The sequence below is a fragment of the Scyliorhinus torazame genome, chromosome 4 (assembly GCF_047496885.1).
Source record: "Scyliorhinus torazame isolate Kashiwa2021f chromosome 4, sScyTor2.1, whole genome shotgun sequence".
NCBI classification, from domain to species: domain Eukaryota; kingdom Metazoa; phylum Chordata; class Chondrichthyes; order Carcharhiniformes; family Scyliorhinidae; genus Scyliorhinus; species Scyliorhinus torazame.
The window spans coordinates 70,022,896-70,036,052 of NC_092710.1; the positions used below are offsets into that span (position 1 = coordinate 70,022,896).

The 13,157-nt window shown below is 48.9% G+C and overlaps 1 protein-coding gene across 2 annotated transcripts; it reads right to left on the minus strand.

Moving 5' to 3' along the window:
• Positions 1-538: 538 nt before the first annotated feature.
• LOC140411608 (probable G-protein coupled receptor 139) lies at positions 539-12,113 on the minus strand. 2 transcript variants are annotated; one of them, XM_072500666.1, is made up of 3 exons: positions 12,041-12,113; positions 1,484-1,596; positions 539-1,321 (listed from the first exon to the last, which is right to left on the minus strand). In XM_072500666.1, exons 1-3 carry the CDS (start codon positions 12,108-12,110, stop codon positions 662-664), a joined length of 843 nt encoding a protein of 280 aa, XP_072356767.1. In that variant the 5' UTR covers positions 12,111-12,113; the 3' UTR covers positions 539-661. The 2 variants fall into 2 exon arrangements, with proteins under 2 accessions (XP_072356767.1, XP_072356765.1); XM_072500664.1 differs by having other exon boundaries at positions 539-1,596.
• Positions 12,114-13,157: the final 1,044 nt, after the last annotated feature.

Genomic DNA, 13,157 nt, shown 5'->3' on the forward strand with positions numbered 1-13,157 from the left:
TTATACTGTCCATTCATAATGTCCCTGCTCTTGAATCTTATGCCCAGGCTAATAAAGGCAAGTATACCATACACGTTCTTATTCTCCTCATTGACGCAACTTTTGCCCACCACATATGCTTACTTTGTTGGTCAGCCAACTCTTGCCTCGACTCCATTCCTCTCAAGTATTTGCCTCAATTAAATTTCTTAACTGCAACTCTGGCCAATGTGATCCTCTGACGCCAATGTGTCAAGCAAATGCCAAGGCTCATTTTATTGCTTATTTTTATCCATCTTTTGAATGAGAAAACCTTGGAGGCAGAACCCCATTAACACACAATTCTGAGATTGATTCCTTAATATGATAATCTTCGTTTTGGATGTGACAGTATCCCATTAATGGACAGGTTGTAGAAATGTGCATTGACGGCACTCTCTCGATTAATGAGCTGCCATGTACCATTTCTACTTGCAGTACAAGACTGTACAGTACAGTAGAGCACTGTGCAGTACAGTACAGCACATAGTGCTGTACTGTGTGGAAACATGCAATTGCATTTGCCTTTATCAGCTTTATTCAATATCATTCATTTCGAACACCTCCCGTTGTCAGATTCTAAACATTTTGGTCATTATTAAACTTAAATAAACCTAAAATGTTGCTTCCGTGATTACAAAAATCAAACTATTTGATTGGGCTCACATTGTTTCTTATCTTGAAACAATTCGAGAAATAGTGTCCAAGGAGATCTCAGCATGTTATACAGTTCGTCTCTGAATTTCCTCTGAGTCACTGCGTAAATACAGGTATTTGTGAAGGAACTCAAATACAAAAGCAGATATCCCGCCTCAGTCGCGATATATCCGGGGTTGGAGTAATCTCCTTGATAGTAAACGCTGTTTGACATTCTGGTGGCAGCAAAACTTCCAACAGCTGTTAACCACAAAAGTATAAAACTGCCTGACACGTTGAAGAGTAAAACGATGGATTTCCTTCGGTTCTTCAACTCTGGGTCATTCTGACTCTCACTGCCCTTACCCCGGAGCCCCCTGCGTGTTCTATTGGCAAATAAAATACGTCTGACGGTTAAAGAATTGAACAGTGCCATGAGAAAAAATGGAAGCAATACAACGGATGTAGACTGCATCCAACTGTACACTGTCCACGCGGGTAATATATAAACAGCTTCTGTTGTCCGGCAGCCCCAATGCACATTGTCAATTACACGTATAGCTTCGTATGAAAAGAACATAGGAACACCCGTTAAACAGGCCAAGGTGGAGGCTGTGAGTACAATCGTAGTTGCAATTCTCTTAGTGCAATATTTATCTTTAAATTCCTGGCAACAGATAGAAACAAATCGGTCAAATGTAAATGAGACTGTGAACCACACCGACATATCCAAGTTGACAAAATTTATGTACAGAATGAATTTACAGGCGGCAGTGTAGGACAGAAAGGAGTATGGAAAGTGATAATTAAATATGAAATTCACAATTACGTTAAAGATCATAACCAGTAGATCTGCTACGGCCATAGCCACCATATAGACAGAGATACATTTGGAGAGGCCACAGTTTCCTTTGGCGAGAATCGCTATGGTCATAATGTTCGCTGCGTGAAAGAAAGGGAAAAGAAGAATGTTACGGTGACCCACATGGAAACATTCATCTTTGTTACTAATTAACACAGCATGTACGGGTGCCATTTTACCAGGCCCTGTTAACGGGAGCGAGGGAACAGATTAAAAAAAAATCAACAGAGAATCAAATATTCTCCCTCAGAATAGGGATCAATTTAGGTGGAGAAATCAATGGAAATCGGACAGAGAAAAGACACGGATGTATTAATTATCCGTTTTAAGCATTCAAGGGGGAATTAGATCGGCCACCACACCAATCGACACATTGATTATTTCTTGATACTGAAGACCAGGCAGGAATGTTGTAAATATACGTCCACTCAGGCATTCTCTGCGAAAAAAGATGTATCCTTTCTTGTTAGTGACCTTTCATCAGAATTAAAACCGCTAATTCCTTTTCTCTTACAATCTGATGTGGTTAGTATTCCTATCGACCTATTTTGAAGCGTCACCAATTTGGAACCTTTCTTAAAGGGATGGTTGGTGACCTTTCTGCCCTGATCTCCTGCGTACCTGTGCTGTCTATCCTGTTGCGTATCTCCAACATTTTATGCTTTATTTCAGAATTCCCGTACTATCCGCAGCATTGGAGTATGGTAAGAAGCCTTACAACACCAGGGTAAAGTCCAACAGATTTTTTTCGAATCACTACCTTTCGGAGCGCTGCTCCTTCCTCAGGTGAATGCCTGAGGAAGGAGCAGCGCTCCAAAAGCTAGTGAATTCTGTTGGAATTTAAGCTGGTGTTGTAGGACATCTTACTGTGCTCACCCCAGTCCAACGCCGGCATCTCCACATCTTGGAGTATGGTGTTCAGTTTTGGTCTTACCTGAGAAAGGACGTACTGGCGCTGGAGGGTGTGCCGAGGAGATTCGCTAGGTTAATCCCAGAGCTGAATGGGTTGGATTACGAGGAGAGGTTTATAGACTGGGACTGTACTCGTTGGAATTCAGAAGGATGTGGGGGAGATCTTATAGAAACATATACAATTATGAAGCGAATAGATAGGATAGATGCGGACAGGTTGTTTCTACTGGCGGGTGAAAGCAGAACTAGGGAGCAGAACCTGAAAATAAGGGGAAGTAGATTTAGGACTGATTTTAGGAGGAACTTCTTCACCCAAAGGGTTGTGAATCTATGGAATTCCCTGCCCAGTGAAGCATTTGAGGCTCCTTCATTAAATGTTTTAAAGATAAAGATAGATAGTTTTTTGAAGAATAAAGGGATTAATGGTTATTGTGTTCGGGCCGGAAAGTGGGGCTGAGTCCACAAAAGATCATTCATGATCTCATTGAATGGCGGAGCAGGCTTCTGGGGCCAGATGGCCTACTCCTGCTCCTTGTTCTTATTGGTGGAATGTTTTCAAAGTGATGCTTCCGAGAACAAAATACTGTCTATTATGTCACTTCGACATTTTTTCCACGTGACTCAAGTAACTTGAACTCTGTAATCTCTGGGGAACTTCGTTTAAATGCCTCCCAGCATTTATTCAATTTCCATTCGGGCTGGTGGCTACCTTGAAAACAGCACCACGTTATGACGGGGTGGCGTCCATTCGAAAAAGTTACCAATCCGCCTTGCTGGCTGTGTTCGCGACTGTGAGCGGCATCTCACTCCAAAAGATCACACAACTGCAGTGTCGAAAGATGGTCAACCTTCTTCCTGCCGCTTGGGGAACTCTGACTCCCTGTGCCCCCACAACACCACCTAACACAGCCCATACACCTCCATAGTGATCTCATGTGCACTCACCTGGCAGGGTCACAAACTCGTCATGGGCCGTCTCCCACCCCTATAACTCCCACGCCCCTCAGTAGTTCAAGTGTTCCTCAAATGTTTACTCCCACACACCTCCCAAGCATGCCACATTTTATCTCCATCTGGCATGACTCCCATCTACATTCTTCCCATCTGTTTCATTCCAGGACAAACTCGAGTACAACAGGCGTGAGTGGGCACATCCGGCCAGAATGATTCTGGAACTCATGACCCTAAGCCCAATTCCATAGAAGTCCTAAAGTGCAGAAGGAGGCCAATCGGCCCAATAGTCTGCACCAGCCTTCCTAAAGACCATCCCACCCGTTAGATCCGGGTAACAACGTGGCCCCACCTAGCGTGCACATCATGGCCATTCCACCTAACCTGCACACCTTTGGATTGTGGGAGGCAACCAAAGCATCCAAAGGAAACCCACGCAGACACGAGGACAAAGTGCAAACAGCACAGTCACCCAAGGCAGGAATCGATCGCGGGATCGTGGAGCTGCGAGGCAGCAGTGCTCACCACTGTGTCACCATGCCGCCCCCATGCCAGCTTGCCATGGGGAATGAGTTTTCTGGCGAGGAGCAGGCCTGCTGAGGTGATTTCGGGGTCAAATAAGAACCTCAACACATCCATCCGTCATGAGACCTCACGTCAGTGACCTTTCCCGATCAGTCTTCCCTGTCACACACGAATATAATCAGCGTTCCATTGCAGGTCAATCAGCAGACAAGTCCAGACCACACTTGCGGCTGCTGGACACTACGACCCGAGCACCCGACATCTCAGAGACCAGCACTGAAGAAGCATCACACCTGTCACCCATACTGACCAGCAGTGCAGATACCCAGACCTTGGGGAGCTTAAGTAGAAGGCAGGCTTCTGGGTCACTCACTGGTGAGCTCCTCACAACTGAAGATCCAGAGAAGGTGGAGTCAGGGAGGTCCCAGTGATCTGGCACTTGGGACGGGGAGATGTTTTATCCCAGGACACTGCTGAATCCTTGGCCAATGACGTGCTCAAGGCCCGGTTGTCCTAGCGCTGATGGAAGTGCAGAGGCAGAGTAACGAGGTTCAGGAAGGGTTGGAAGCATCCTACCACGGAATGCAAGTCCTCAACTAGTGGTGTCTAATAACCCTCTGTCCGAGGAGATGGTGCCATCACTGTGACTGTCACTGCGAGCGCTGGAGAAGACGATGACGATGTTTAATGTGCTGAGGAGAAATGCCTGCCTGCTTTGATTATGTGATGCACATTCTGGCTGTCTTCTGCAAAGTTCTCTTTGCTATTCTACATGCAACAATTCCAACAAAGCGAGGCTGGCATCTGCAATGGAGGACTTGGTGCAGGACTCCATGGTGGAGGATATCCGCTTCATAGTTCAGGTCACGAACACCGTGGCTGAGAGCATGAATTCCACGTGCGTCGCTTCCAATGCATGGTGCAAGCAATATCCACAAGTGTCAGCGCCAGAGGATGATGGGGCTTCTGGACCTTACCCAGCTGTCCCTCCGGCCCATGGTGGAGCCCAGGAGCCCCGGGCACGCGAAGGGAAGAAGATCTACAGGGACGCAGCTGACGGCTGACAGCACACGCGGGCTCTATGTTTTTTTTATGTGTCCGTGTAAATAAAGCGGAATATTTCCAGAAATTGCTGCCGCATGATACTGTCTACTAACTTCCGGTGACGACGATGTGCTGAGCTGTCATCCGTCAGGTGGCTCTCCTCCCGCGGACCTGCAAAATAGTTAATTTTCATCGAAAATTCGCCAGAAAATCGGACAAATCGTCCCCCTAACCTTATTAAACAAGGGGGAAGAGAGAATGGGAAAAGGTGGCCTGAAAAAGCCAGTCCCGGGTTCGAGCCGAGACCAGGAGTGGAAGTTGCCTGGAGCAGAAACAATTGGATGAGCCGATCAGCGCCCGAGGCAAGTCTCACCGGAGCGAGAGAGCAGACCAACCACACACAAATCCCTCTCTACAGAGGGGTAGCTGGATGGCGTTCTTCTCGGAAGCACTGGGGGAACACAGGCCGGAAATGAAAATGAACATCCAGGCAGCGGTAAAACACGCGGTGGAGGAAGCCCAAGCACAAAGGTGGCGCGCCCTGGACAAAGCGGAAAAGGGACTGGAGGCCCAAGAAGCGATGATTAAAGACGTGAAAAGAGCCGCAAGTGACCAGAGAGATCCGTTGCCCGGGCGAAAGAGGTGGCGGACATTTGGTCGCACAGGGCAGATTGAGAGAAAACGTTCAGGACCAAGAAAACCGGAGGTGGCCTGCTGACACAGTGGTGAGCACTGCTGCCTCAGAGCGGCAGGATCGATTCCAGCCGTGGCTGACTGTGCAATTTGCACGTTATCTCCTGGTCTGCGTGGTTTTTTTCTGGACGCTTTGCTTGCCTCCCACAGTCCAAAGATGTGCAGGTCAGGTGGAATGGCCATCATGTGCAGGTTAGGAGGAATGGCCATGATGTGCAGGTTAGGTGGGGCCATGCTTTTACGGGAATCTCGCAGGTGGGATGCTCTTTAGCAAGGCCGGTCCAGACAGTTTGGGTCTACTAGCCTCATTCTGAACTGTAGGCAAAACCTGCGGATTATGCACCGAGCGGAGGGGATCGAAGGTAGGGAGCCCAGAAACTATGTGGCCCAGATGCTGGGCAACCTGGTGGGAAGGAGGCCTTCCCCAACCAACTAGCAATACACAGAGCTCTCTGGTGGCTGCGTCCAAAGCCGTACGCCGGGGATCAGACAAGGTAGTAATAGTGAAATTGCGCGGGCATAAGGACCGGGAGAGAATCCTGCGCAGGGCCAGCCAGTCTAAGAACTGCAGCGCGGAAATAAACGAACTTAGTATTTACCAGGACATTGGGGCTGACCTGGTCAAGCGCCGGACTGAATTTAACTGAGTAAAGGCTGTACAAGAACGGCGTACGTTTTGGTATGCAGCATCCAGCCAAACTCTGGGTCTCATACCAGGGTAAGGAACATTTCTTCACAGCCCCGGCGGAGACGGGCAGTTTTGTCGTACACTGCGGGGTGGAGCAGCGACATCAAGGGAAACAATGAGGAGCCCATGGGAAGGAACGGCAATGCGGCAAAGAGCCGACACAGTGAATGATTAGCATCAAGGCCACTTTATGCGAGAGAACGTGGCCTCGCTCGAGACAACGAGGGTAGCGACAGAGGGATGGCGGAGGGGCAATCAGGAAGCGCACAGGGTAAGACAGGGGATAGAGTGGGCAGGAACTCCAGAGAGTGGCGACGGAGAATCCGGGCAATAACTCCCGGGACTGGTCACCACAGTAGCGGGATAGCTAGCACCGGGAGCATGCAGCCTACAGAGGCCGCGGCGCACCCTCAACAGTGGGGTGGGGGGGGGGGGGCAGTGCCAGGCAGAGCAGCAGAAGGGACAAACAATAGGGACGGGGGCAAATGAGGAGACACGCAGGAGGTTAGAAGGGGGCGAGCCACGGGAAGGGGGCAGGGGACGGGAGGGAGGCAGGGGTAGATAGAAACTGATGAGAGCAGAAAGACAACGGCACTATGGATACAAAGGGCTGCAACCGGGGGCCCGAAGCAAACAAGCACTGTAAGCAACCATCTAGAACGGTCTCTAGATGAATAGAGACCCCGGGGAGCAGCGGCATATCCACGTGATGGACGCACAGTTGGCAGCTATGCTGCGTGCTTCCTGGACAACGGGAAACCCAGGATGCAGGGGTCCGACTACATAGGCTGAAAAAGTGACTGCAGCCATCTTGGACGGTCCCGCTCACAAAGGGAAACGCCGGACTGCAATGCCATCCTCGCTTTGTTGGAACTGTTGCATGTAGAAGATCAAAGAGAACTGTCCAGTTCCTGAAGCTCGTTACAGGTACCTAATTGATCCCACCGGAGTTGTGGTGGGGGGTGGGGGGGGGGGGTGGGGGGGGGGAAACAAAAGCCCCCTACCAGGATAGTCACCTGCATCGTCAGGGGACTCGACGGCCCAGGGAAAATATCCAGAATCTTCACCCACATGAGAAACATGAAAAGCGACATAATCTTCCTCCACACCAGAGAGAGCAGGGCTGGCAGCGGATAAGCAGGGACTGGGTGGAACAGACCTACCATTCCTCCTTTGGGACGAAGGCCAGAGCGGTAGCCATACTAATTAATAAGAGAACGATGTTTATGGCGACAAAGATGGTCACGGGCCCAGAGGATATACGTCATCGTCATTGTTTAGATGGGGCACCGGTAGTCCTCGCTAAAATGTATGCTCCCAACTGGGACAACAAGGAATTTTCCAAAAAAACCATGGCAGAAATCCCCGACACAGCGACCCACCGATTGATCATGGGGGTGATAGACTTTAACTGTGTACGGGACCCGCGGAAGGAAATGTCAAAATTAAAGTGCATTGGATTGGGGGAAATGTATTGAGATGGATAGAAAACTGGTTGGTAGAGAGAAAACAAAATGTAGGTATTAATGGGTCCTTTTCAAATTTGCAGGCAGTAACCTGTGGGGTACCACAGGGATCGGTGCTGGTACCCCAGCTATTCACGATATATATTAATGATTTGGATGATGGAACAAAATCTAACATCTCAAAGTTTGCAGATGACACCAAATTAGGTGGGATGGTGAATTCTGACGAGGATGGAGGGATCCTACAGCAAGATTTGGACACGTTGGGAGAGTGGGCAAACCAATGGCAGATGAAGTATAATTTGGATAAGTGTGAGGTTATTCATTTTGGAAGCAAAAACAGGAAGGCACATTATTACCTGCATGGTGGTAAATTGGGAGAGGACAGTGTGCACCGGGACCTGGGTGTCTTTGTGCACCATTCGCTGAAGGTGATCATGCAGGTGCAGCAGCCAGTAAAGAAGGCTAATGGTATGTTAGCCTTCATTGCAAAAGGTTTCGAGTGTAGAAGCAGGGGTGTGATGCTGCAATTGTACAGTGTCTTGGTGATGCCACACTTGCAATATTGCTTGCAGTTTTGGTCTCCTTCTCTGAGGAAGGGTGTTCTTGCTCTCGAGGGAGTGCAGCAAAGGTTTACAAGACCGATTCCAGGAATGGTGTGACTGCCATATGAGGAGAGATTGATTAGGTTGGGATTGTTCTCGCTGGAGTTCAGAAGAATGAGGGGGAGCCTCATAGAGACTTATAAAATTCTAACAGGATTAGACAGGATAGAAGGAGGGAAAATGTTACCAATGATAGGCGTGTCCAGAACCAGGGGGCACAGCATGAGGATTCAGGGTGAACCATTTCGGACAGAGATAAGGATACACCTCTTCACGCAAAGAGAAGTGAGCATGTGGAATTCATCACCACAGGAAGTAGTTGATGCTCAAACTTTGAATATATTATTCAAGAGGAGGCTGGATATAGCACATGGGGAGAATTGGATCAAAGGCTATGGGGAGAAAGCAGGATTAGGCTATTGAGTTGGATGATCAGCCATGATCGCGATGAATGGCGGAGCAGGCTCAAAGGGCAAAAGGCCTCCTCCTGCTCTCATCTTCTATGTATCTCTGTATCTATGTGGACAGCTAACATCGAACATCAGGCGGCTGCTCAACATGGGCATGACCCCATCTGGGGAGGGAACACAAGAGGTGATCGTCTCCCTGTCACAGAAAATACTTTTGACAGAGTCGAGTGGAAGTACCACATGGAGGTACTGGAGCGGTTCGGGGGTCAGGCAGGATTCACCTCCTGGGTGAAGCTCCTGAACAACCATCCCATGGCGAGCGTACGGACAAAGAGCACCAGCTCCTAGTATTTCGAGTGGCTCAGGAGCACCAGGAAGTGATGCCCGTTATGCCTGCTGCTGTTCGTCCTCGCGATTGAACCATTAGAGATCGCATTCAGAACAGCAAAGAACTGGAAGAGGATCCGAAGAAGAGGCAGAGAGCATAGAGTCTCGCTTTATGTTGATGACCTTTTCCTCTACATCTCGGACCCACAAAGCAGCATGGAAGCAATCATCGCGCTCCTGAAAGGGGTTGGTGCCTTCGTGGGTTACAAACAAAAAACGAGATCTTCCCTGTGAACCCGCAAGGGGGAGGGGAAGCGCTAGTGGCACTGCCGTTTAAACAAGGCCAACACAATTTCGACGACCTGTGGATTCAAATCGCTCATGACTGGGCAGGGGTCCGCAAATGCAACCTGACCAGCCTGTGAAAGGAGTTAAAAAAGACTTGCAGAGATGGACTACGCTCCCACTCTCCCTCGCGGGGAGAGTTCAGGTGGTCAAAATGAACGTACTGACCAGGTACCTCTTCCTACTTATATCTATCCCAATCTATATCCCCAAGGCATTTTTCTACTCACCGAACAAACTAATTGTAGCGTTCGTATGGGGGCGGGGGAGGGGGGGGGAGGGTATGCTCGGATTCAAAAGGAAGTCCTCCAGAAAACAAAATCCAGGGGGGTGTCCCAAACCTTCAATACTAATACTTAGCAGCAACGGCAGAAAGAGTAATGTGATGACAAAGGAGCCAGAAACGATGTGGGTGCGTGCAGACAAAGCCGCCTGCAAGGGGAGCTCCCTCCGGTCCATCGCCACGGCGGCACTCCCATCCCCTCCCAAGAAGTACTCTAACCAGCCCAGTGGCGGTAGCTACGCTCCAGTCCTGGAACTAGCTACGACAACAATTCTGCCTAACTGAAATGACCGATATAGCCCGCATCTGCACCAATTACAGGTTCACGCCAGCACTCACTGACGCCACCTTTAAAATGTGGAGACAGGACGGGGATAGGACATTAACAGTTAGAGACCTACACACCGACGATCAGGTCACAACAATGACCTGACGGAAAGAGGTCAACTGCCAGATGGCAACACATTTGGGTACCTGCAGCTGAAAACGTCCTATAAAAGAAAACGAGGACATGCCCACGACCACCGAGCCATGCGCAACTCGGGGAATTACTGGGCACCGACATTCCAGGGAGAGGGAACTGCAGTGACATGTATGGATGTCTGATAGAGAGGACCGACGCCAAACTGGACGCGACAAAGAGGAAGTCGGAGGATGACTTGGGGCTTGAAATTGGGCGGGGATTCTGGAGAGAAGCACTGCACAGGGTCAACGCCACCTCCACATGCGCAGGACTCAACCTAACACAGCTAGAAGTGGTGCATAGAGCCCACTTGACCAGAACCTCAATCAGTAGGTTCTTCCCGAAGGTGGAAGACAGATGTGAACGTTGTCTTGCCCCAGACATGTTGGGTACTGGACAGCCTTCATTGAGGCAATGTCCAAGGTGGCAGTGATGAAGGTGGAGCCAATGCCCTTCCCCTTGCCTCCCTGATCGTCCGCCACAGAATCCTGCTCGGCTGGGGGTCAGCAGCACCACCTAAAGTGGCGGACTGGCTGTCCGACCTATCGGAATCTGTGCAAGTGGAGAGAATCAAATTCGCCATTTGTGGGTCGAAAGAGGGCTTCCACAAAACAAGGGAGCCATTCACCCGATTTTTCCAGGGCCTGTTTGCGGCCAGCAACTAAGTAGCCAGGAGCTAGAATAAGGCAGCTAAGACGCAATAGGAGAGGGGGGGGATTGAAGACCGGGGGAAACAAGAATGCACAGCCAAATCCAGTGAGAGAAGGGGGCTGTAGGGATGGAGGGGGAGGGGAGAGGGGAACAATGGAAGAGACCAGAATGGAGAAAAGAGAGGAGGATAAGCGGGGTAGGAAACACATGAGAAGCCAACGGCTAGAAAGAATCCACCAAGACGAAAGGAGGACACAAGAACGAGAAGGAGGAACGGTCCAAAGTCGAATCTCATGCAAATAAATAACAGAAACCGACCGAAATGTAAATACCATCAGGTACACCACGCACGCCCCCACCGCCCCCCTACACCCCCCCCCCCCCCATCCCCTTCTAAAAAAAACCTTTCATTCTGTATGTGTTTATACGATGAAAAAAACCCCAATCAAACATTTTTTTTAAACTATCCTTCCTGCTCTCCATGTCTGCTTCAACACATGAAATCCCGCTGGCCCGTTAGTATATCTTAGCACTTATCCTAAATCTGCACCTTTGCATAAACGAAAGACACTGCAGATGGACAACGTATATTGAGGGCAATGTCGGTCTTCGTAGTCAACAGACGACCATAAGACAGAAACGCCTTCATGGCGAACTTGGGCAAAAGCTGTAAATTCTTCCCTCAATTCACAATATGCTCCGTTCTGACATTGGAAAGACCTGAATGCATCCCATATAAAGTTTGGGGTGTCAGGGGTGATCTGTGGCTCCTGCAGCAATATCTGGAGGCAAGTCGCAGCATTTTCTGTCCTCCAAACCAATGGTTTACAAATTGTCTTCGAAAGATATGAGGTGGAAGTGCCTGTAGCGCAAGTAATGTTCACATTGCGTACAGTCTTTAGAGTTAGCGTCGGAAACATAAAAATAATATTGAGTGAGCAACCCATTGGACAACGAGGGAGAAAATTCTGTACTCCCGAAAGGAATTTGAGTCTCCCTTTGTTTGTGATTTATGGACCTATGTGGCTTCTGCCCTGTTGCACGCACTATTCCAGTACTTCTGGCATGAATAAGTTCATTGCAGCTCAATGACATCTCAACAGTGGTGCAATATTCAACAGGCAGCAAAGCAGGCAGGTAGTCTCACAGTTATGGACTTACCGGGAACACCAAACGCAGCAAGGAGAGGGTAGTAAATGTCTTTTATCTGCAGGATTGCCGGTCGTACCATTTCATCAGAAGCAGGCGAACTCTGTCCGGAATTTTATGTTCCAACTGAAGTGCGTGTCAGACGAATTAAGGGACATCCTTTTTATGGAGCAATCGAGTCCCCGCTGGGCAAATCGGGTGACCTAATGTTACACAATTGTGACTTTCAGTGATTGAAGAAATGATGTCAGAATTTCTGCTTCAACGCACACGGCGGCTGTCATTGGGTAATGGTGCACCTCAGCAACAAGCTTTGAAATCACTAAACGGAATGCACGGTATTCTCAGAGGGAATGCGCTCCCGGCACAGCCCCAATCCCTCAACCTAAAGTCTATCGTGGGTACTTGATAGATATTTTGAGGATTGCTTGTAGCACAGTCAGAATAGTTTTAAAGTGTATGTATTGATTTCACAATGAAAGGTAGGATCTACCGTTATTGGTGCTAACTCTGCCCTGCTGTTCGATCCCAACTCCAACTTGACTGACGGCAACGCTGCTCTAATGTTATTGTTGTGACGTTATCCTAACAGTAGAGTCATCTGTTTGTTACTGCACGGAAAGAGGCCCTTCGGCCCATCGTGACCGTGCCGGTCATCAAGCTGAATTTACTCTAATCACATTTTCCAGCACTTGGTCTGTAGTTTTCACCCTATGAAAGTTCAAGCGCACATCTAAATATTTAAATTGTGTGTGGGTTCCCGCTCCTCCCACCCTGTCAGGCAGCGAGTTCCAGATGCCCGCCACACTGTTGGCGAATTCCATCTAAATTTCCTGTCACTTTCCTTCAATCTATGTGCCTTGTTGTGGACACCTCCCCTCAGGGGAAAAGTGCGTTCCTATACACCATATCTACGTCCGTCATAATTTTTAACACCTCAATAAGGTGCAATCCCAGCCTTCTCTGTTCCAAGGAACACAACCGCAGCCTATCCAACCTCTCTTGATGAGCTGAAAAGGTTCACCCCAGGCAATATCCTGTTGAATCGTCTCTGCACCCTTTTAAGAACAATCAGATATGTTCTATTGTGTGGCAATCATAACTGCACAGGGTACTCTAGCTGTGGCGT